The sequence below is a fragment of the Drosophila simulans genome, chromosome 3R, assembly GCF_016746395.2.
Source record: "Drosophila simulans strain w501 chromosome 3R, Prin_Dsim_3.1, whole genome shotgun sequence".
Taxonomy (NCBI): domain Eukaryota; kingdom Metazoa; phylum Arthropoda; class Insecta; order Diptera; family Drosophilidae; genus Drosophila; species Drosophila simulans.
Window position 1 is genome coordinate 13,585,514 of NC_052523.2, and position 26,037 is coordinate 13,611,550.

General features: G+C 42.0%; 1 protein-coding gene across 1 annotated transcript in view; it reads left to right on the forward strand.

Annotated features, from left to right (window-relative positions):
* The window catches only part of LOC6728335 (octopamine receptor beta-2R), a 44,782-nt gene that overhangs the window by 9,509 nt on the left and 9,236 nt on the right, over positions 1-26,037 (forward strand). The window contains exon 2 of the mRNA XM_044923314.1: positions 23,717-25,141. Within this exon, the coding sequence (XP_044779249.1) occupies positions 24,582-25,141 (560 nt within the window). The 5' untranslated portion in view covers positions 23,717-24,581. The remainder of the gene's footprint in view (positions 1-23,716; positions 25,142-26,037) is intronic.

A 26,037-nucleotide genomic window follows, 5' to 3' on the forward strand; every position in this document is an offset into this window, starting at 1 on the left:
AATCTTTTTATAAAAGTATCTTTATGATGCCTTATAAAAGTAATCTCTGAAATGATACTATTCAAATCTGGTATTCTGGGGCCAAACACAACGTTTCAGCTTGAAAAAAGCAGAAGCATTTAACTTAATCTATTATCTAAGACAATGCATAATTGAAGAAACATATATTTTAATATAATATAAAGAAAATTAAAAATGTTGATGGTAACATGTCTGTAGTTTTTAAATTTGGTGCCATATAGACACTTATATTAAGTAATTATATTTTATACTAAGCAAATCACATATTCTTCTTGTATCTTCTGTTCAAAAGATATTTCTTTGAACGTTTAAATTTGTGTTTTAATGTCATCTATATTATTTGAAATGTGTGTTTCGGAGAACATCTTCGAACATTGCCCCATTTAACGAGTTTTGTTTGCTGTGCATCATTTCGTAATGCACTCGAACATCCAGGTGGTTTTCCAGCCGTTCTCGGTTCCACTCTTGGCACTCGATTGAGTGAGTCAACAAGGCCATGCCCTGCCATCCATCGGCGGATTTTCAATGATTTATTTTCATTCAATTTGAGAACGACAGGGCAGACCCAATCTCTGGCCGCTGGCGTCGTGAGTTTTATAAATACTTATACACATGCTTATATATACACAATTCGGTGTTTTTATATTTATATCGTTTAATTGTTGCTGGCCGCGCTGCTGCCGCTCTTGTTAAATGCTTTTATATAGAATCGTTCAAGTTCACGGCCCACGAGACGAGAGATGTGTATAAAAAGCAGTATCAGCATCAGCATCACCATCAGCTTCAGCTTCAGTTTCCCCACTGCAGTGCTCTTTGCCTTTTGCCACGGCTATTTTGTATTGCCCATTTGGCAGTTGTTGCTTTTCAATTAACAAAATTGTATTTTTATTTTTGGTCCCATATCGCCGCCAGCTGACGAAAACTAATTCAGCTTCGGCCTAATGAAATGGCACGCTGCTAACTAACAATTGACAATTGGGGGCCCAAAACGATGCCCAATCGATGCGATGTCCATCGAAATTCCACTCAGGGCAAATGAAATGGGTTTTGTGCCTCTGACATTGATGACGGATGGCCCAGAAATGACTGGGAGCTGTGCATTTGACTGGCGATTGTTCATCGTCCAACCGCTCATGTAAATTTAATGCGAATCCACCGGCTGACTGGGTCACTTGCAATGAGCTTGGGGCTCAATTCAACGCCCACGTGCCAATTCAAAAGTGCTGCTCACCGGCGAAAGCCAGAGAGATGGCCAGCAATTGGTGGGAGTGTGGATGCAATCAGGGTCCGTCTGGCCCCATCAGTCGAGCAATCAATTAAGCCGCTGCAAACAAGTCAACCCCGGCAACAAACATTCACGGCTGCCAGGGCAGAAGATCCCAAGTCCCCAGATTCTCATGCTCCCATCTTCTCTTGTTCCCAGTTAGCTCCCCCTATATGGGGGTGCTCCATGTGTGGATGCAGCGCATCACCTATCCTCCATCCAGATGTCGTCATACCGGCATGCGAATGCGAACCTTTTGCCGGGCAGCCGTTTTTATGTCTCCGGTTCTAATTAGACTTAGTCGCAGGTACTATGGCATTGAGCGTTGATTTATCTCAAATGCGTTTAGCTTTTTGCTTGGATTCCCACAGACAATCGACGGTTGTAAATCATGGGTTTTGCTTCTTTACTATTACTATTTCCAAACTGTTGCAGTTCTCAGTTTCTAAATATTGACCTAAATTACACTGAAATGCAGATCATATCTGCCAAGGAAATGATTATATTTAAAGTAAGAGTTCTCTTTAAATCGAATTCCTTTAAATACCAATTTAGTTTTCAAACAAAACAAATCGTTGCCGTTATTAGACTTCACACAATTTAACAACAAAAGGCTGTATTTTATTGAGCATCAAGATTTGCTAATTTAAGACCTGTCGCCTGTTGATTTATGAACAATAGCGCGCTAAATCGTTTGTGCTCCCCACTTCCAGATTGAAATCTGCCTTGTGCTCCATTCATTTTCCGATCCCCGATATGGGTAATTTTCTGCCAGTGCATAGCGGCGGCATTATATCAACAAAACTCACCATTGGCTGGCAAATGAGTAATAGTTCTACCAATTGTTTCTGGGCCAGCCAGCGTGGCTGAGAAATCATCTGTGCACTGCAATGCAATTAGCATGCAAATCACGTACCGCTCTCAGTTCGCAATGAAATTCGTATTAATAATTTTTATGCCATAGCTGTTGGTTATTGCAGTTTCCAGCTTTCGATGGTGCTGTTGCCATTAACCAGAAGCTGATGCTGCAAAAAGCCACTATCATTCATTAGACGGAGTGCAAGCGTTTGCAATGACTCGACTGGTTTCATAACCGAATGGTTACACAAACTGTATGCGGCTAATTACCGGAAAATGTTAGCCCTCTGTGAGGTAAAAAAAAACGTCATTAGTTAAAACAAAGGTGCTAATACACAACTCGATTTAAAGAAATACAGATGGGAGAGCAACCCAGAAGATATTATCAAGAAAGATACAGTTTTTAATTATAAGAATAAAGGTATTAATATCTTTGAAATATTTAATACAAGGTTAGTTATATATTTCATTTTAAAATTATATATGCTTAGAAAGTAAATATAAAGCGAGGAATGCTTTCTTATAAGTATCCGTTGCCGCTGAGAAAGGGGCTTAATTGTTAAAAGGATTTGTCTGCGGGTGGCGAACTGCTTAACAGGAAATCCCCTTCGCTTTACGGGTGTTTAACGAAAGGTTTACACAAATTCACTGGGGCTAACGAGCTGGGGCTGCTCTTATCAACCCATAACCCCGTCACGGGTAACTCATTAAGATGCGACCCCCTTTAAAGCTGCAAAGTTCGGTAGATGAATGCGAGCGTAAATTTTGAAATTTGTCTAGGAAAAGTAACAACTAATAAATGCTTGGCTCTTCTGCCAGCTGACGACTTGTGGGTGTCGTGGTGCCGCATCATCGCATCACCCATCAACCCATAACCGCCCACCCGAAACGACCTTCACAAACGCCCCACAAAACCCACAAGCAGCTGTGAGTGTGTGTTTGTGTGTCTCGGTAATCAAATTAAAGTTTCGTGTGACCGCATCCGACCCTCGTTGATGCTGCAATTAGTTTGATGGGCAAAGATTGCAGGAGCCATTGGCAAGTGGAAAATTGAAATTGAATTATGCCATGCTCGTGCTGAAACCGATGTGCAAAATGAGTTAAACGAATGGCAAACGGTCGGAGCCAAGCCAGAATTAATTAGTTGCATTCTATTCATAATGGAAAGTTATTCGAATTCCATGGGCGATGATTGAATCAAGTGCCATTAGCACACCTCCGATCGATGACAATCATGCTCAATTTTTGATTTCGCCCCTTGCCCCAGTTGAAGCTGCAAATTTGCTAATTGTTGCAAACAAGTCAAACCGCAGAGGTAAACAAAAATGTTGCAAAAACTGCAATGCCTCCGGAATACGTCCGAAATGCAAACTGGCCGAGAGCAAGGGCATGCTGCAGTTTATGTTGGCTAGCTGAATGTCAACAAGGTCTATTAGAGGAAATAACCAAAGCAAATACGACCAAGGCTCAAAGGAGCTGCGTGGTTTGTGTTTGGTGTCAAGGTTCACATTCTGCGCAAACAGACGAGTCACAAGATTCACAACCACACCTGGTGTTCTCTAATCAGTGCAACACATGCTACATGTGTAAGCCGAAAGATCAATAAATAAATCATGCACCCCAATGAGCCAAAAGTTATATTTAAAGATAGCCAAAATTAAAAACCGCTCATAATTTATGGCAGTGCCGCGGGTGAGGCGCGAATGTATGCGAATGTGAACTACATTTTGCAATTACAAATTGAAAATATTTTCTATGTCAACAGATAACCAACATGTGGCGCCTGCATAAATCGAAAATGGTTAATTTAAACTTGCCACTGCAGTTTTAAAATGTGGCAACTGAGGAAAAATACAACCGATGCACAAGTTTATTTTATTATGATTTATTTTATTCAACTCTAAAAAATGTACAACATCAATATGGATATTGTTTATTAAAAATATAGTTTCCATGTGCTGTTCCTATGAATTCAATGTATTTAAATTTTTAAATATTTAAATGAAGCTTTATTAATAATTATTAAGCCCACGAGCATTAGCTTAATAGCTGATGCACATTTCCGCATGGATAATTCATCCATTTCCACCCACGGCAGACCAGCTTATATACTCGATCGCTTTATATTTGGCTGCCATTTAATTAGTGCCAGCATTTTTTGGACGGATGCATTTTGGCAGAAGATTTTCACATGTCCCTCGATCGCATCAACTACTTTTTGACATTTTTGTCGGTTGGCTGCCCGTCGGGCGCAACTGCGTGCGAAAATTGTGTCGCGCTGTCAGCATTCATCAGTTTGATATATTGTTTGTTGCTGTTTCGACTTTTCCGCGGATGCACGGAAAAATATTATTTTTCAATTGCATATAATAGACTGGCTTGGCTACTTCGTCATATAGTTATTAGATCATATTCGAGTCTTTGGCACTGAAGAAATATTAAATATGTATTGAAAAATACTTAGTCAATAGAGAAAGCTGAGCATTTCATTTCCTATTTATAGATTTATTGCTCATTTTATGAAAACGTGGAAAACTTGAATAAAATATGCAGATATTTCTTGTTCACTTAATCTACAAACAATCTTTTGAATACCCATAAAACAATTATTCTAAATTACCCAAAGTTTCTGGTGTACATTTTCTATTGCTTCACCACCCGTGGGTGTGTAGCTGTTTATTTGCCATAATTCTCGACATTCTAGCAGATCTGGCAAATACTATATACACATATATACAAGTCGAGCCAAGTTGGCAGCGTTATAATCACCTGCCGCTGCCGCACTTACGCCAAAAAGAAAAGCCGAGCGACGAGTGTCGAGTTTATTCGAGATGAGATGAGTTGAGATGAGTTGAGTTGAGTTGCGGTGGGCTGGAGTGGGTTGTGTGCCAAATCCGAAGTGGAAAAGTCAGGAAGACAAAGCTGCAAGGAGACTGCTCTTTTATGTGCATTATCCCTGGCTGTCTCGTCGCGTGTTTATATTTATTTTTATCCCCGGCACCATCGCACACCGCGAAAGTGAGTGCGAGTTGGTTGGGGGAGGGGGAAGAGGTCCTTGCTGGGCCGTTAACTTACTAAATTTCGCGTGGCAAGAGTGAGCTGCCACCGAAATGAGCGAGGCAGCAAGAGCAGCCAACCAACTTACCCACCTAGCCACCCCATTTGAAGGGCTTTTTATTTCAACTTGAACTGAAAGCCGCGGCATGCTCTCATCTGGAAATACTTTGCTTTGCCACCACTTTCGGCCTGCTGCCAAACCTGTCCACAAAAATGTGGAAGAAGTATATATACATATATATATATGTTTGTTTATAAATGTAATATTTGCATGCAAATGACACTCTCGACCGGCGTCTTCCTGATTTGATTGCAGTGCCCGCGGGCCGTAAAGTGAAGCTGACCGAAAAGATATGACAGTGGCGACAAAGGCGCGCAATTAAGCTGAAAGCCTGGCCAAGGACCACAGTTTGAGACCACAGCGCTTGGCCCATAAAATCGCCATTCCGAGCTCCGAACAAATTGATTTCGTTTGAAATCTGTTCAAAACTTACATTGCTATCTTCAGTTATGCGCTATGCTCTTTGGGTTGGAGGCCAAACCGCAGTAATTTAATTTACGGCAATTCCTATGCCTTGGAGGTCCTTCGCTTTGGCAAGCGACTTAAGAGGCATTTTCATGAAAGTAATTTAATGCCGAGTCAGGAAAAATCCTTTAAATTCAACTGAGGCCAGCCGCAAGCATTCGCATTCGCCAGCAATCTCAGGTGGCAACGGCATTCTAAAGGCCCGCCCTGAATGGCCGACTCGCAATTCAATGTAAGTAGAACGCTTTTCACTGCAAGCCGAAAGAACCAACTGCAGGCCATCTCTGTCTGGCCCGTGGGTGGGTGTGCTTTGGTCGTCGCCCCTTGTTGTGCATAAATTGCAGGACTAACTGCAAAACTGTAAAATATGAACGCACATGAATGTATCTCGTCGCATCTAGCAGCATCTCGCAGTTCGGTGTGTATCTCGTCGGCCAGGTGTTGCTGAATACAGAGTGTAGCCACCATGGCCAACACTCACCCCACTCCACCCCATCCTCATCCTTTTTCGCAGGACCTTTTTGTGTGCGACACGCCACGCCCGTGCTCTCGACAGCGTTTTATGCGCTGCACTGCGCCCAGCTGCCCCACCTGCCACGCCTGACTCGCCTGGCCCCCCTTTTTTCACTGCACTCATCAAAATTGCATTGCCCAAAAAGGATTCTGTTGGGCGCCACAAAAACCAGAAGAGGCTATGCATATTTAACTCACGACCTAATCAATAATATTGCATATAAGGCTAACATGATTTCATTATCTATCAAAAAGCAACTAAAATTGCAAGTAAACTTAACTGCCTCAGATAAATAAATGTTTAGCATCTATCTATGACCATATTTTCAAGAAATATAAATCACGTTTTCTGCTTGGGGAATAATAATCGATCGATATTCCATTGTCAGTTATAATAGTACGTGATTTCCCACAAGAATTTTATATTATAAGAGGATTATGCATCCTTCAATATTTGAGTGAAATCGTGTCCGGAAAAGAGTAGAGCTCTGTGAAGTGAGTTTACCTTGCTGTACACCATTAAATTTAAGTCTTGGGAAATACATAATATATATACTTATCTCAAGTTCAGTACCTTTATTTCTTTCAGTGCACGCAGTCAGGCCATCAGAAAGCAGGCAACTCTGCCGAGGGCCCAGATTCATAACTATGCGTGTGATGATACTAGGCTCACGATGTAGCAGCTTTATGGCTGCATTGTCGGCGTTGTAGCATTGGGCTCTGAGTCTCGTTAGGGTCTAATTAAAATTAAAATTAAAATTTGTTGCTTTAATGAATAAGTTTTGTGAGCAGGCCTCGGTTTCGGTCGTTAAATTAGTGAGGCCTTTGCGGTGTCTGCACAGGAAGTGCAACTAATGGTCAGGTGGTGGTGCTCGGCGGTTCTCCGTGGTTTTGGGTGCTTCTGGGTGGTGCTGGATGTTGCTGGAGAAACAATGTCACGTTGTCGCTGCGTGAGATCAACACCCGGGAATTGGGAACCGGGAATTGGGGAGTTGAGCGGTGATTGCCTGGCGCCAGCGATTCGTGTCACGTAGGGAAGGATCCAATATTCAAATCTCTGCTTATACCCATTCAAATGTAGTTGCTTGCTTTAAAGTCGGACGGCGTGGAGTGTGGCAGCTTTAATGTTTCCCTTTGTGTCACGTTCGGATGCAACAAATACTGGTGCAGATAATCTGGCATGGCATTAAATCACCGTTACCGTTACCATTACGTGCATTCCAAGTCGCTTGGCTTTTAGCATTTTGGTCTTTTGCATACTTTTCGGGGCTGCGGGCGACTTGCCCTGTCTACGTGTCAAAATGTGGCAATATTTTCTATTTGCCCCCCCGTCACCTGGTCTGGAAATTAAATTAAGATTCGCCTGTTTGCTTGTTGGCAAAGCGTCAGCATGTCGTCGAGTCCTCTTCCTTTTGGCCAAATATGAGCGCAAGGATAACGGTGTACGGCAAGGGTTTCCGTTTCCTCAATAAATTCAGCTCGACAAAACGGGCCCAAAATGTCGAGCAGTCGAGCTGGGGAACCGACAGGCGACAGCCATAACGGTGACAGCGATAAATTAAATGGTAATTTGAATTTACCGTTAAGTGACACGAACAGGCAACACACAAACACATACACTCACACACATATAGACAGAATGTCCTGCAGACGGATGATGGAACAATAAAAAGTAACAAACAAACTGCCAGAGCCAATGAAACATATAAAACCGAAACTGAAACGGAAACTTGGGCCCAAACCAAATCGAAAGTAAAACTTTATGCACGAAAATTGCTGTTAACGTGACAATAAGCGAAGAAGAAATAGAAGCGACAAAAGATACAATAGATAAAGATGTAGAAAGATACAAACACATTGGCCATAAAAACAATCAAAAAGGGCCAGACAGGCGAAATTAAAGTTGGGTGACTTTAAATTTCATTGTTAATGCCGGCCGACTTCCGTTTCTCGGCCCCCAGGAGGCCGAAAACCGAAAAAGTTTTGTATTTCCATGGCGAGACCAGCAATTTATTGCCAAAGTTGTGGGCCCACGAACATGTGGAATGGTTTCTTAGGGTCTGAGGCCTTTTTGCAAATGCTAAATGTCTTGTTAGCGTTACACTGACCGCATTCCAATGGCCCAAAAGGCCCTGCATATTTGTCAACTGGGTTCTGGCTTTGATAAACCGGAAGTGATACCACCACCCATCCACCCACCTCACACATATTAACGAACCAAGTCAAGGATGCGAGGGGGTTAGTATAAAAAGCCTTTAGCGATCGGATCATAAAACCTGCAGAAGTGCCCCCGATTTCCTTGGCAGCCGAAGGAGAAACTTTTCAGGCCCATGTAATAAATGCGAAATGCGAAAAGCGAAGGTTCGCCAACAAGCCCAACCCGTTCAATGAGCATAAGCTGAAGTTTTGGCCATGTTTCTGAGTTTGGGCCGCTCTCTGTGATTTCAGTTTGCCTGTTGTAGAGATTGTTTTCTGTTCGCTGCCACTTTTTTTTTTCATTTTTTCACTTTTCCTTGCGCTGTAACTTTCCTTGATCCACTTTTCTGCCTTTTGCCAGGCTCGACAGTCGACGTTCCAACTCAGCAGTCAAATGGGCCGTCGACGGGTTGAGTCGGCCTATATACACAAATATATATATTTATATCTATACGTACAAATTCTACATAGCAGGGTATGCACACGGCCAACAGAGTTGATGGGGAATGATGGCTGCTGCAAAAAGCAAAGGGCGGCACATACAGTGGGTCCCGAAAGTGAGTGAAATTCGAGGAATGCGACCTTTTGATTTATGTAATTGTGTGCAGATCTGATATTCATACCAGCCGCAATGCAATGGAGAATTGGCAAAGGTGTCTGATCGAATACTAAATGTAATATTCCATTCAAATGCGAGGAAAGCGGGGTAAGCGGCCTAACAGCCAAATTTGAGATTCAATGTCAGTGTGAAAGGTTGGAATCCTCCTAAAGCTTTAATATTATGCAAACTGAATTTGGCCAGCGTTGCGATGGGAGCTCACAATCGTGAACAGAGCCGTTGCATATTTGATTGTTGGCTTAAACAATGGGAGCTTTTTGGGATTTCGTGGGCCAGCAAATGGAATTAGTCGAATGGGGATCTCGCATCTCCCTGGGCTGCCATCAGTCAGGCGAGCAAAAACAAATAGCAAGAAATGGGAGGCCACAAAAGCGAACCGGTTGAGATTGAGCCATCTGGAGATAGGAGCGTGTCGGACTGTCAGGACGACCTCCTTCAGTCTCTGCATTTCTGAGTGAGGCATTCAACTTTCCGTCAAGTGGTGCCGGCTACACCTTCGGTTCGAGAACAGGTCCTGGCAACTGGAATAGGAATCGACGGAGAAGGCGTAGGACCCGTGTAACGCATGATATATGGTAATGGCTTCGTGTGTGAGTGCGTATCCTTCGCTCTGAGCACATATATGGGGTCCTGGCACTCATACATATGCACGAGCAAGGAAGAAGCAAAAGGAGAAGGTGCTGCCGACACTTCAAGTGGCATATTTAGCTCCCACACACAGACACGCAATAAAAGTCCTGGCATAAATAGGCAGCACCACAAAGCATTCTGCAGAAATACAGAGAAAATTGAATACTTAGAGAACTTTAATAGTTTAAGGTATTTGCAGAATAGGTATAATTGAAAGCTTTGTGAGCTAAAGTCTTTACTCTAATATTTGGGATAACATTTAAGCGGTCTTATTGTATTAGAAAACTTAAATTCCTAAATATAACGTTAAATAAAAATGATGTACATTTTAATCTTACGGCATTATCAGTTTTGCCTCTTTACCTCATTTGGAAATGGAATTGCATAAAACAAGCAAATATGCTATTTTTTAATCACAAAAAATAGTTCATTTTTCTTGTTTACTCAGATAAAGTTTTTGCAACTTCAAAGCGATAGAATGAACAAAGAATTAACTGGTATTTACTTAATGCATACATATTTGCATATAAAAAGGTGCTGAGTTTATTGAAGATGTATTTTTATTATTATTATTATTGCACATTCAGCTGAAGGGACTTATATTTACTTACTATATGCCAAAAACCATTTGGTTGCGCCCACAAAAAGCTAAAGGCTGTCATGGCCACAATTTTTTGTGATTTTAATATTTTTCTTTGCCAATTTCGATATTAATAAAGAATTTTAAAATGTTTTTCTGTCACTTCCACTGGCTGAGTTACGAGTTATCAGACTGGACTGCAGCGACCTCCCTTGTTTTCAATAAAGTAAACAAATAAAAAGCAATCATATAAAATGAACACTAATATTATTCCACTTTTTTCTCCTTGTGCACTTGCACATGAGCTCACTGTAGGCCAGAAAGCAGCATTGGTATTTCCTCACCAGTTGACCGGGCCCAGAGCCCCTGGCCATTCATCTGGTGCAAAAATACCTTGGAGACAACTTGCTGCGTTGGCCATCAAGTGTCCAACGCTTCGAGTGCCATTACTTATGTATGAGGGGGCAGCAAAGGTAATAGTTGGATAAATTAAATACGACTATTTGCAAATCGCTGACAAGTTGTCCGTGTGGGTGGCGTAATGAATGCACATATTTAATTGCGAATTAAATAACATTAATTACAGGCAGCTAACGAGCAGGCCAGACAGTGTGGCTAAGCCCGGCCAGACAGCTAAATAGTTTTCATAATTAAGGCGGCGTTCATCGCAATGCTCCCAGTGGGGCACAACCACATCGATATGGTTTCGCACACCCAACGTACACAGGAGCCACATACCCATTTCTTGGCCCTCCTCGTGGGTGCGTTCCTGCATGTTCGAGTGTTGTCTTGCGGCTGCACCACCACCATCACCACCTCCATCACCACCATCCCCACTCACCAGGTGTCGACTGTCGTCTGGGCTACAACCTTCCAACCAGGTAACGGCCAACAGCTATCACCTGCCATATACCATCGAGCGTGTACCGGGCTTCCAGCCACTAGGAGCCGCCCTGGGCCATGAGGTTTATCGATTATAAGACGCCTAATGCGTCCAAAGTGCGCAATTAATGTGCCAGTTTGCCAGCCAGCACTTGAGCTTAAACTCATCTTCATCACCATTCCCCACATCCCCACAAGCGGGATTTGATCAAGGAATCTGCTTATTGCTTCAGGCTGGCGGATGAAACTCAGATTAAATGTTTTCAATAAGTACATAAATCGATCAAAATTAAATAAATGACTATATATATTAAAGCACCTGTGGAATATGCCACTAGTTAATCCTTAGTCATGTATACCGATATGAGTTAGGAAAAGTCCTTTTCAACTGAAGTATTATGCATTTGTTAAACTTACCCACACTTAAGGGAAATATCTTTTTAAAGCTTTCTGCTGTCTGGCGTGCTATGCGATTTTTTTAAGACTTACTTGCGGATTAGATAATCTGTACTTAAAGCCACAGAAAAGTCTTCAATGTAGCTTACTGGGAAATCCATTTTACGACTCTGCCGCTGACCTCGTGCACTTGCAGCACATTTCTCTGGGTCCTTGTCATGTCGCAACGAAGATGGAAAGCCAGCGCCGCCATAGTCACTTCCACGGTTGTTGGAGAAAATCGCTAAACCAAAACGGGCGGAAAAGTCCAACAACGACGCGGAAAATCTCTCGCCCGCTGAATTCCGATGGGCGGAATGTGGACCAGTGGACCAGTGGACCAGTTGGGCGGTTGGACAAGTGTGTCGGGCATCCGATGAAGTAGTCGCATAAACATTTATGATCTGCTACGGCTTTCAGCTGGCGACTACTTTCACTTTATTAGCACACACATTTGTGTTGGCCATAAACCGGCTACTCAGGCATGTTAACAAACATAAAGGGCACCGCATCGCCACTCGCTCACTCCTAATTCGATGCCTTCATTATGCCCAGGCATTCGGCATTCTGATGGCCGGGACGACAATCATATTGAATTTGCGGCCTTGGGTTGAAATTTGTGGATAAACAGGGAGCTGGAATTCTGGGACTGGCGATGCCACAGACTTCCGAGAATCGTCGCATCTTTGGAAAAATCGTCTGCAGTTGACGGGATAAGCTGGTTGTTAATTTTAGAAAATATTCCAGGAAAATTAATTTTAATTTTCTTGTATATATTAGCAGGGTATGGTAGAATCAGCATAAGATAATGCTCTTTAAGTCTTGTAAAATTTGGTCCCTAATTAAGCTAAATTCTTAGTTTGAAGAAACACAAAATTAAAGATGCAGATCTCTTCAGTTTTGGTAATTCGCCTATGGCTCCTTCAGTCTTAGCTGCAGATGCTCCTCAGTGAAGTCCTTGGTAAGCATTTTCCATCATCCCTGGGCGGGATGAGATGGAGGTGTGCTCCCTCGCTTTCCGCTCCCGATCAACTTATCCGCAATGTCCTCATAAAAAAGCCGGCACATAGGCCTTGCCAAGTGGACTGCAGGACAGTTGAAAAGGCAGCCAAATTGAATAAACACATAACGAGCCCGGTGCACAACGAACGAAGCGGTAATAAAACTTTTAGCCAAAGAGCAAACAGAGACCAGGAGCAGAGCAGTCGACCCGCTGACCTCAGTTCGTTATTCAGCCCCATACATGGTATGGTATACTCGCATATATGCCATATTGGGATGTGGATAAGAATAAGTATGTGGGTTGGCTGCTGCTCCTGTTCTCCTGAGTGGATGTGTTCTTGTCCTATTTCGCTGTGTGCGCAATAAACATTTTTTCTGTTTTTTTGCAATTTTTTTCTTTCTTATTTTTCGGCAAACAACGAGGTAAATTGCGCTCGTAAGTATGCTACAGTTTTTCCGCTCCCCACAAAGTCGTGTGCGTGGCTTATCCATTGTTAGCCGTGCGTTTCTGTTGTTTTTGGAACTGCTTTCGGTTGCGCCAAATGAATTTTTTGGAGGAAGTGCTGACATCGCATGGCAGGCAGTCCAATTGCGACGGCAACTTTTCAATATAACAGCTCTTTTATTCGGCAACTCCGCTGCTGATTGCTCCCCCAAGTCAAATTCATTCGTCCCAGCTTCCCGTTCGCTTAAATTGCATTGGGATGATTGGAGCTCACCTGCTGCCGGCGGTTATGGTTTAGTTCAGTTGGCTTTTATGACCGCTCCTCGTTTGTTCGCTTGGCACTGGCACATAAAAATTACGCTGATTATGCAAGTGGCTCCAGTCATGACTTTTATGGATTTCCAATGAGCCTCTAATCAGTGCCTTCGATTTGCTTTCGCTTTCGCTTTTGCTTTCCACCTCACTGGCCACCTCGTCATCGGCAATTGATGTCAACTAGCGAACAAAACGGGTCGAACTTTGAGCCCTGATTGCTTTTTCAGCCGTCGCATCGTCTGATGTTTTCTTCTTTGAGATTCGGCTGCCAATTAGTGAAGTAAGCCGGGTCTAAATCGACGCCGAAAGGCCACAGTATCCGGCTTACCAAGTGCAATGGCTGCTGCTCCTGGCCCCTGGCACTTCCGTTTGGCACACATCCAAAAGGATTTGCACCCATCAGCCGCCATTTCGGCCACATTTCGGGCCAAACAGGATGAGCCATAGGGGCGGTTTCGGGAAAAGAGTTGCATTTTCATTTTCATTCAAATTTCCAAGCGCTTTAATTTGTGCATTTGTTTGCAGATTTGTTAGACTTTTCATTTCATTATTGCGCAGCATGTGGAAATCAGAGATTTTTGGATGCATTCGACCAACTTTGAGATACCGTGTACATACATAAACCAATTTAATTTTCAGTTCTTTTAATTCTGCTATTTGTGGAAAATATGAAATTGAATGCATTCAAAAATTTCTAACTTATAATTTAAATTTACGTTCTTTTTCTTTCGAGAATTTTCAAGATGGTTAAATAAATGTTATAAACCTTTTGTTGTTTAATAAATTATCAGTTAAAAAGCATACAATCTATTACACCCATAAACTCCAGAATTGCCGGGGTATATTTAACAAAACCACTGGCAGGGATAAAACTGGGCGTATCCAAAGGGGGAGCTTGTTCGTTATGTGTGCACAAAATCACTTTTCGACCATGTTTGTTGTTTTGGAGCAAGCTTCAGGGACACATTATTACGGAAAAAACAGGGCACGGCGCAGAAGTTGGGTAACTATGAAGTAGTACGAGTACACTCGAAAATGGAATCTGTTGTTCGGGGGGAACTGTTAATAAATTTGAGCCCCATTCGGTGCTCCAGTTCCTCCAGTTTCTAGTTTCAATCTTCAACGAGCAGGGCAAAACATTTTGCCAGCCTGGATTTCGAGTCGATGAAGTTTTCGCTGCCCCCAGAAGCAAACAGAAAGTTTCCATCCCAAAAGCGCTGAACCCCTGAACCCCCACCCCGAAACACACATCCCATTGCATTTTGTTGAAATGCTTTTAAAATTATTTGCCTGCCAACAACATCTGTACATGTATTAGTGTGGGCGGGGCTCCCCGAGTGTTAGTGTATGTGTGTTTTTGTAGTTTTTCTGTAATTGCATTGCCTTTTTGTGTCAGCCGGTTGGACATCCTGCAGGGCTATTGTGTTTCGTGTTTGGCCGCTTGCCCCGAATATGGACCAAACTAATTTTGCGGCATGTCTGCTTAAGTAATTGCTTAAGCTTTTAATTTACCAACCATCACACAGTGTACACAGTATGTGTACAAAACTATAAAGTGAGCGCACATGCAACAAGATTTTGGGCCATTTGAGTGCTAAATTTAATATCCATCAGAGTTCATCTCTGACCCATCGCTCATCGCTCCACTTGGGCACCAAATTGGCGGCGGGGTGGCTGGTGCCGCTCCCCTGCGGTCTCCTATTTTATGCAGCAGCTTTTTGCGGTCCGGTCGGCAAACTGGAAAACCATAATGGTATTTATGTGCAAAAATTAAAATTTTGCCAAGCATAGAAAACGGATTTTCCTAATTGCTCGTCGTGCGCTTTTGTGCGTGTGGTTTCTAAGCAAATCCGCTTTCGTTTAACTACATCTGCTTTAGATATATACCCTACAAAGTCCCTCAATGGACTAAAACTACACGGAACTCAACTAAAGGGAAGGGAAGATACTCGCCAAGCATATGATGCGTAGGCAGCTGGAGTACACATATATACATATACATATATATCGCACCCACAGTCGTCGGTAAGCTGCTTAAAATTCAAAGTTTCCGATGATTTGGATCACTCAAGCGAGTCGGGAACAGGCTGAGGCCATTAGCAAAGGATTTGATTGGACCCGGGATCTGATGTAAGGGGCGCCCAAAACACTCTTAAGATCCTGCAGCTCAATAATGGCCAGCAGAGTCAGTTGGTGGCCTCAACCGCCAACCATTCGCATTTGCATCTAATTGTCATGCATTTTGGGGCCAAGACCAGCCATGCCCTGCAAGCCACGAAGTACCCAGATTGGCGTTGGTCCGGGTTCGAGTCCGAGTCTTTCATAAATATTTATTCCCATTTCAATGCATAATTGCGAAACTCGTTTTCGCATCGCCGGCGAACAGAGAGTAAAGTAAACTCGCCATTCTGCCAATGTTTTCATGCCCTTTGCGGTTCATATCCGAGGTTTTCCCAGCTTTTTATTCTTAAATTGCCTGTCGAACTGGGCATCTGAAATGAGTTTGGCTTTTGAGTATAATAATGGCGGAATATATTGTTAAGCAAACTGTTAAGTTATGTTTTATATTCAAAGGATCTGAGTATTTTAGCTTGATTTAGAATAATTATTTATGATGTTGATTTTCTAATTCACTTTAAATTTATATTATTTGAATAATGATAGTAAATTTCTGAAAAAGATTAAAATATCTATAACCTATTTCATGGTGTCGTAAATTTTCAGCCAGCTTTGCGCTTTTCGATCGAATTTATCAAAAACTAAAATTTTACGCCGCGTTGAAGCTGAAAAGTTTCAAAGATGTACGCTCCGAGTAAAAGTTCACTCTTCCAAAATCGCGATTTCGCAGTTTTATCACCAAGTAAGCCATAAAAGGACGAGGCCACGGATGAAGGGACTTTAGTCACGGATTTGCTTCGGCAACCAGTTTATTTGAATTTGTCAACACGGACAAGGCCATCAGTGCTTGGCTAACTGGCTACGAGTACTTTATTTTTGTTCAACACCGAATAACGAAAAGTGAATGACTGAAAAGCCAAGTGAAAAGTGGAAAGCGACGAAACACACGACCCACTGAACGCAATGAAAATGCCGGCGCAAACACAAATTTTTTAATAATCAAAACGCAGAGCGGCGAAAATCGCTGGCCACGCGTGGAATGCGAAAAGCCAGCGTGGAAAGCGGAAAATTCATGTGTCTCGTAGATTTAACGGAATACGCGCCATAAATTATAATATAAAGCATATAAATTCATTGCTTTTGATTATTTCGTTTTGACGACTTTTGTGTGTGCCGCTTTTCCTTTTTTTATTTTATTATTTATCTTTTTGGGTATATTTTATTGCCTGGCTTATGGGCGGCTCAAAAGTTGTTTTAGTTTTTTCGGGAACCTCGAATGTTGAATTCCGTTGGTAATGGCCCAGCCATAAAGTCGCAGTGGTAGTATTGCCGGAAAATACTTTGCATACTTCCAGGCGACCCCAATTTTCCCTATTTTCCCCCAGTTTCCCAATTGTATGACATTGCGAAAGGCTCCATGTTCATCTGGCTGGCATTCCTCGCATTTTGTGGAGCGTCGAGCGCCGACTGAATTATTTGATAACCTTATTTGACTTGCCCCATAATTTGATGCCATCGTTTGAGTTGGAGGCGCCCCAAACAAGAATGCCAAGCAGCTCGCATTCAGGATAATTCATATTTCGGGCTTAATTTCCCATGTAAGTCGAGGCCAGGTCTGCTGTTTGGCCAAATTCACAAGGATTTTGGGCCGAAAAGGTGGTGGCCTGCAGGCACTTGTCATATGCATTTTCACTTTCCGACTGCTTGGCATTTAGCTCAACTAGCAAAACTTTGCCATTCGCATGTGCGAAGCTCGGGGATTGAATGCGAAATTGGGTTAGACAGCAGAAGTTTTTGAGGGCGGTGGTCCTGCTGCCTTGAGTGAGCATCGAAAAATCGAATTGAAATTGTTTCAATTTTCGCAAAATGGCGTTGAACTCGAGCGGTGTTCCATGAGTCATTTATAAACCCGGTTTGCCAGGCACGATTTGTGGTTGTAAGATCCTGGGCTGGGATGGGATGCTATGGCACCGGAACGGAAACGGAAGTCTCGCCGGCATGAATATGCATGAGAGTAGGATCCTCGTTTTGCGAACATGCCATGACTGTCGCCTGCAGCTGCAGGTGCCATTAGGCGCAGCTGGGCAAATACTCCAGTTTTTCCGAGGGAAAACGAAGGAGAAGGCTTTTCCCTGCCAATAAAACAAGGCAAGTTTAAGCTGTTTTCGGGCTATCCTTGCCATCCTTGGAATGGGTACCTTAATTTGCACTACATATCTGGGTTTTGTTTTTCGCTTTTTGCCATTCGGTTGCAGCGGAAGAAAACATCATCAATTTGCTGATATCTGCAAGTAAACACTCCTGCTTAAGGACTTGGTCCTACTTCCCTGCTGGTCCACCTGATGGACTGACAAATGCCCTGGTTAGATAAATGACCGGTTTTATGGTCAATGCCAAAGGAGGAGTAGGCTATAGTGAAACTTTATTGTAAGTAGATAGGATTCATTAATAAGGATTGAAGTATGAAAGGAGTTAATACAAGAATAACTTAAATTTGTAATACTAAAAAATAACAAAGAAAATAAATGCAGAAAAATATACAAGTGAATATAATTTATTATTAAACAATTTAGATATTGGATAATCCTGATTCACACTGAATTTCATCATCTAATGATGTAACGAGCACAATGGCTCTGCAAATAAAGACTGATGGCTTTAAGCCAAGTCTAAGTTAATATCGCAATAGACAGATTCAGGCCAGCTGCCTGCAACAATACACATAAATTTGACTGACAAGCGTGAGGCATCAGTTTTAGGATCCGCGGAGAAGAGGCTACGCAAATCGAATCGAGTGAATGGGCCAAGGACCAAGGATAAGTCGAGGACTCAAAGCCACTTAGGCGGACTGTCAATGGTAGACAAGCGCTCATTAAGCCCTGACCCCTGGCATTGAAATGATAAGGAGTCAGACACATTGAGTCGTCATCCTCGAAGGACCAGGGAATGTGGGAGGTCGCCAGCTTGGGGTGGCAATAGAGTCCTTCCGTGGGTTCGTCAATCAGCGCAACGCTCGCAGAACTTCTGACAGTTTGCTGTCAGAGGCAGCACAAGCTGGAAATGACAAACGGAAACGGAAGCGGGGCAAGCAGCACTCCTTCCTGCAGGCTGAGTGGGTCCTTCTGCCCGCTTTGTCAAGATCCTGGCACCAGAATGGCAATCCGAATGGAGGCACAAGATGTGACGCCTCCTAACTCCAACTGATACTCTGTCTCTCTGCTCCAATCAATTAGCAATATTGCGTTTGAGAGCCAAAATGACGGGCGATTCTTTGGCGAACAATGCGACATTGTTGTGCTCACACTTCCCCTCGAATGTTTCGCTAAACAATTTAATGCCAGTAAGACAATAATGCTTATTAAGCAATTTTCATTAATCGCTGCGCCACTCGACGTTCGACGCCACAATCTCCAGAAACAATAAGCGAGTTAGAATAGGGGAGCGCAAGTCTTCTGTGCTGTACACAAGGAAAAATGTTGCATTTCTTTACTTATATTTTATTTGAATAATATCCTTCTAAAATAATATTATTTAAAATTTAAAATAACTATATATACTTGCTGCTCTTCATCTATACTCGATAATTTCTTCACAAATTCTAAAGTACTTTTACAATTATGCTCCATCAATGTTTCCTTTTGTGTAAGCTCCTTTCCAATTTCCATCGTGCTGGCAGAATAGAGCACGTTAGAGTTGAAGTGGCCTGGTCGTGAAATATCAAGGCAATCGATCTATGTATCCCCACGCACCACCGCCCCCTGATTTTTCCCCCTTTTCCATGGGTATATTGTATCGAGGCTGCAGCTTAAGTGTGTGTGCGAGGGGGAAAATTGGGAGCAGGGCGGGCAAAGAAGTAGAAGGGATTCTATTTGTGTTTGCTTTGGTTTGGGTGTTGACTTTGACATTTGTTTTGTGTGGCTTATCCTTCAGATTCGCCCAGGACCCCACCAGTCCACATGGCCATCGCCATTCTCCCCATTGAAGGCACCACCACAATGGGGCATCAATCGGCGCGCATTTTTTGCCGTCTATTTAGCCAAGTTTCGTTTTTCATTGTGTGGACTTTGTGGATGTTGCTACAATGGCTTTTAAATGGCCGCTCGTGTTTCGCTCAGCGCTTTGGGCCCAAAGAGCCCCAGATCTGGACTACTTCTATTTCATGGCTGCCTACTTTACGGCCAATAAAATCGCAACGCCTTGGGCGTCCTCAGTTCCCTCCATTCTAAATCGCTTACAGTTGGCAGCCTGGCATATTTATCTATGGAACTGGAAATTGAAAAGCGTTTTTCCTCCCCTCCTCAATGTCTGTGTGTGTGAGATTTGCAGCGAGGAAAGCGTAAATTAAATATGTAAAAGTATTGCCAGTGCATACAATATGAAATGAGACATGGAAGCCGGGTGACTTGGGGCTTTATTCATGTGATTTATTTGCAGGCTTCGTGAGAAAATTGGACGGGATTCCATTAAACGATCCAGAACGTCACTTCTCCATTGATGGTATGATGATGCTGTTGTGCTGATTATAATGTTCATTATGATCAATCCATCATGAAAATCGCCTTTAATCGGCTCACGATTTATTTGCATTAAATGTGACTGCGGACAATTCACTTCAATGTTGATTTCGCTTGGCTTTCGGCTTTGTTTCTCTACGATGACATTTGATGGTCTATTTTGTCAGTCAAGCACCTTGTCAACACAAATGAATTTACCAAACAAAAATTACCATAAAGGGGCAAGCCACAGATGCCGTATAAAAAACTTTTAATGAAATTAATATTGTTTTCGCTGAGCCAATGAAAAAGAGCAAATATCACTTTTGCTTCTTTTTAGTCAAGTGACGCAGGCAATTAAATAAAATTGATTTTATTTTCATCGCTTTCAATGAACATGAATGCTTTGGAATTGCGTGGAATCAATTAAAGCATTTCTAGAGCCATATTCGTAAACCGATTTTGGTGTTTAAGTCAAAAAGTTTTAAGGGTCGAGTGCCCACATTCCTAACATATTTTATTTAATTAATATAAATTTTAAAATGCTGAAAAGTAATGAAATGAGCAAATATATGTAGCGACAATTACATTCTATTTGGTTTCTTTGTATGTATATGATAATTATTTTACTTATTTTTGCCATATCTATTTAACTAATTAACTGAGTAAATGTATTGTGACCGCATATTTTATTTGTAAATACACTGACTATTAAAATAAATGTATAAAAAACGAATTGATAATCTTCTGAAGTTTTTTTTGTTAAAGAAATTTTGATTAGATAAAGACAAACAAGGAAAGTTAAATTTACTTGTCCTTTAATTAATTAAAATATTTATATTACACTATTTTCCTAAAATCTTGTAAATGTTATTTAATGAAAATATTTTCATGATTGGCCAGTCACAAATTCTTTGCATTTCTCAACAGCCAATTTCATGGCAACAGAACCCTAATTAAAGTTGGTCAAATTAAATGTGTCTTTTTGAATTTCTGAGGCAGTCGGAAATATGGAGTCTTCACTTTTCTTCAAAACGGAATACGAAATACATTCTGTGCAGCACAGGTGTATTTGTGAGTTGAACGTGGGGCAGGTGGGGCAGGTGCAAATGTGGGCGAGTGGCAAATTGCCAAGAGCAAATAAAAGGCGACGCGCGGAGGAAAGGGAATTTCGTGAGTGCGTGTAAGTAAAAGCGAAAAGTTTTGTTTATTAAATAAAAATAAATGCAAGTTAATTAATTAAAACTTTAAACAAGATAGAGCATGCGCGAAACTTTATTTTCCACATGTGGGGCAGCAACAAAGTGCTGCAAAGTGAGTTAAGCTTAATTAGCTGGGCTCAGGGTGGATTCCATTTTGGAAAGGAATCTCACGGCACTGGGATTCTATTGACATTTCCCCTGCTTGCACCATAACTACTTGCATACTCTGTGTGCCGCGAAATTTTGGCAACAATTTGTTTTACACAACCCAGAAACTAAAACATGCGAGGCTGTCCAATGCCAAGAGCAAGAACAGTGTCGTCTAGAATAGCCGCAATTATATATATATATGTATCTAGAATGTATACACTTGCAGAGTACGTACGCAAGATTTTCAAATTAAATTTAAAAAATGATTTTCATGACATTAACATTGGCATTTGGCTGCCGCTAATGTTCCTGCCGATGTGTCGGTCGTTAACTGCACGATGGAAGCGTCGCAAAGATGTGCCATAGATGCAGATACACAGAAGCAGGTACAGATACAGATAGAGATACATATGGAGCTATAGCTACAGATACAAGACAGCTGCGTCCGGCGCATTTAGGGGCTCCATAGCTCGTGCTTCCGTTGCCGGGACACTGTCATCGGTTGTCACTCATCCGTTAACCTTCCCTGCGATTCCGTGTTTGCTGACAAATTCGCTGGGGGAATAAACAGATACAGATACATATACTATATACATATACATGTATGCCCCTCGGTATATGCGTCTGATTTTCGAGTCCCAACCCTTTTGCTCGACTATCCCCTCTCGGTACTTGGAGAACCCATTAATTAAATCAACTTTTAATCTATTTATACATAAAACTGAAGGAAATTCGTTTTGCCACAAAATTAATTATACGCCCACGAGGCTTTAAATGCGATTGCCGCCGCCACCCAGGGCAAAATTTTAAATTAAGATATTATAAAAAAAAAGAGCGAGAGAACACATCTAAATAACAACAACAAGAAGTCACGCCTTTGATGAGCTGGGCATTCATGAAAAGAAATTGTTGTATTTTATTTATAAAATAAATATATATATGTGCACGGCAAACAAAATGTTTTCCAATGCTTGATTTTGTTGCTTGCCAATATTTATATGTATGCTTAAGTAATATTCACTTTCCACTCACATTTTCCATTTCTTCCCTTGCAGTTGCTCAACTTGGAAAAGCGCCAGGGCGTGGCAGGAAAATCAACAACCCTTCGCGCCATATGGCTTGACTCACTGCGGCAACTTCAGCGCGTGTGGACACTTTCATTTCCCTAATTAACAGTCTAACCGGGAAATTCGAAGCCAAAAACCGAAACCGAAAATCAAAAAATTCCAAAAGCAAAACGCCAAAATCAACGCGTTGGAAATGTGCAATAAATAATACGAAAAATAAAACCCCTACGCGAGTGACCAACGTATAATTTTAAGCTCGTGGCCACCAAAATGCGAGTGGCCAATTTGTTGTACGTACCATTTTGGCAACAACCACAGCTGCGAGCCAGAACATCAAACAGTCGGCCAAGATGCGAGCGTTGAAAGCGTGTGCGAACAAGAAAATAAAACATCATCATCAGGAAATAAATTCGGGAAAAATGAATAAAAATATAAATATAAAGCGATATGAATAAATACATGGACTAGCACATAGCCAAAGCCATATTCTAAATGAGTGCTAGGGGGCAAAAAATGGCATAGGACATTTTTACCATTTTCCCAACACTTAGTATTGGTGGGCATTGCGGGGTACTGGGGGGGCGGTATTGGGCAGAAGATGCCGCCCAGATCGGAATATACACATCAAGATATAGATTCAGATATGGCGGCTGTATGCTAAAAGGCATTTGAAGCGAATGACATTCTTTCGCCCAGCTGTTGTCATATAAATCATAGCTTTTAAACAGGGTGTGTCTTTAGGCTTTTGTTGCTTAAATTTCAAGTTTAAGATGATAGAAATTCATAGAAATTAAAGTTAAAAAAGTTAAATTCTATTAAAAAATCAAGGTAACTTAAATTTGAAAATATTTTATAATTGGTATGTTATAAAAATATATTTAAAGATGATATCTATGATAGATATTTGCTTCTGTGCAATTCTCTATCAACTGCCTTAACTTAATGATCATATATAATATCGTAGATGTATATTAAACATTTTTTAATAAACGTATATTAACTTAACAATATTAAATGGCTTATTGTTGCCTACTTCCGCGAAAACATAAACAGTGATTTATAACACGATAAAAGACACACCCTGTTCCCATTCGCATAAATGTGGGCAAAACACGCACAACATCAACAACTCAACTTCTGCGTCAGTAAATAAACAAATATTGACTCAAATCGATACAAATGCCAGCGGCAACAACCAGATAATGCACAAAAGTGATTATAATCGGGACAACAAAAAAAAATAGAAAAGCGAGCCCATGTTTTTCCAAGCTTTTAATAATGTGTTCTTTTCTTTGTTTTTTTTTTTTTTTCCTTTCTCGATGGAACGAACATTTATGGCACAGTTCCAGGAGGCCATAACATCGAATAACAATATCTGAATTAACAGCAGCAGAACTAAAAAATCAACCACTTGGCCGAAACAAACTAAAAATAATTCGAAGCCCGAGAAATGTTAAAAATAAATCCAAAAGAAATCAACGAGTATTTTTCGGCGGCAAAACAAGGCGGCGGCAACCGCAGCAGCCGCGGTGGCAAAGAATATGAACAGAATTAAAAGGCAGCCGCTTGGAGGCTAGGCTACAAAAAAATAAATATTAAAAAACCAAAAAGAAAATAAAACCCAATCAGCGAGCAGAAGCAGCAAAAGCGAATTTACACAAAAAATATCAAAAAGTAAAATAGAAAATAGAAGCCGCACAACAGTAAATAGCCGAAAAAAATTGTCGTCCAGCCCGAGGTAGCCTCTCCATCAGCGGCGGAGCAGGCGGAAAAGCTACGGAAAATCAACGGAAAAGCGAGGCCATCACAAGAGCTCGCGTGGGCGGCGTTGGCTGGCAAGGACAGCGGTTGGTCGTTGGTCGTTGACGTTGGCAGCGTCTGAAACTGAGGCGGATTCTGAAGCGGAGGAGCGGCGACGTTGTCGTGGCCACACGGTTTACGCTCCACGGTCCGCGGGCCACTTTCGCGAATCAATTTCCGTTGCGGTGGCCGTTTCAGTTTTGGTTTCAACGTCGCCGGCGCCACGCGTGTCGTGATTTCCCAATGGCACTTCCTCCAGTGGGTGTTTCAACCTAAAAGTGCGATAATAAAATACGGATCTGCCACACAGTGTTACTAAAAAGATAGCGAAAAAAGATAGAGAAAGAGAGCTACAAGCCAAAGATAAGTTATAAGTTATAGTAAAATTAAAACCAGACAACGAGACTCATGTTGTTGTGCGACGGACTTGGCCCGGAGCCACCGCGGCAAAGGCATCGAAATCGAACCAGTGCCGCCAGGATTAGAAAAAGACCCAAATGCTGCTGCGCCGATGGCAGCAGCGGCAGCGGCAATCAGGCGGAGCAGCCCGGCGGAGTAGTTAGCAACCCAATTAGTTATGGCCAAAGTCTGACAACATTGGCGCGGGTCACGGCGGCCGCACTGACCACGGCGGCCATGCTGCACACAACGAACGCCCTGGCTGCCACCGGCTCATCCAGCTCATCCAACTCTTCCACCGGCGGTATAGCACTGCCGCTGGGCACTGCCACACCTGCCACACACGAACTGAATGCCACACAGCCGTTTGGCGGCACGGGTCTGAACTTCAACGAAAGCGGCGCTGGATTAAGTGACCATCATCAACATCAACAACACAATCCCGACGAGGATTGGCTGGACAACATCGTTTGGGTGTTCAAGGCCTTTGTCATGCTGCTCATCATCATTGCGGCCATCTGCGGCAATCTGCTTGTTATTATTTCTGTGATGCGTGTTAGAAAATTAAGGTGCGTATACGTGATATTTCAGCTGCTCCTCCTGCTAATTAGCTGTGAAAAAGCAATTAGAAGTACGCGCACTCCGTGTAATTCTTTCGTAATTTGCATAAAACTTGATTGCCAATTTGGCAGAAGTTACGAGAGAGAAAAAAAATTACAAAGCGCTTGGCTTTCTATGCGCGATTTTCGTCAACTTTGCATAAAATTCATGCACGTCCATTTGTATCCCTTCCATTTTCTCACTCAAAACGTGCTGCAGGACCTTCTTTTACTCGCTCGCCCCGTCCTGTCATTGCTCGTCCTTCGTGCTCGGGTCTCATGCTGACTCCGTGTCCTTTATTTACTCGCCTCATAATTGAGCATCTCAGCTTTGTTCTATCCTGTCGTTTCGGCATGAGACTGCAGTATTTACTCCCACCATTTAGCGAAAGGAGGCGGCCACAACAAAAGAACAGAGAGATGCATTATTTTAATGACAAATTAACTTTCATGACTTTATTCATGAATCCAATTTGCATATTAAGAGATTCTTAATTGGACGCCTGGATAATGATTTAATTTGACGAAATTCATTCTCCATCAACCTTGCGCTTGAATTTAAATGCAAAATTTAAATGGCAACCTAACAGGCCGTAAATACTTTACATTCAATTCAAATATTTTGTTTTAGTTTTGGAATATATTACTTTATATAAGCTGTCCAAGGATCCAGGTTATTTTCATATTCGTTTCTATCCAGAACTTGTCAATTTCTCGCTGCGACCTCCTTTTGCTAATGATGGGCGGAGTTTTCGGGGCGTTATACTTCGACGAAAATGACATTATACGAAAAAGACGAAAAAAAGGAAAACTTTTCTAGTGATAAATGATGGGACATCAGCTGGCTGGGGTTCGTTAATATTTTT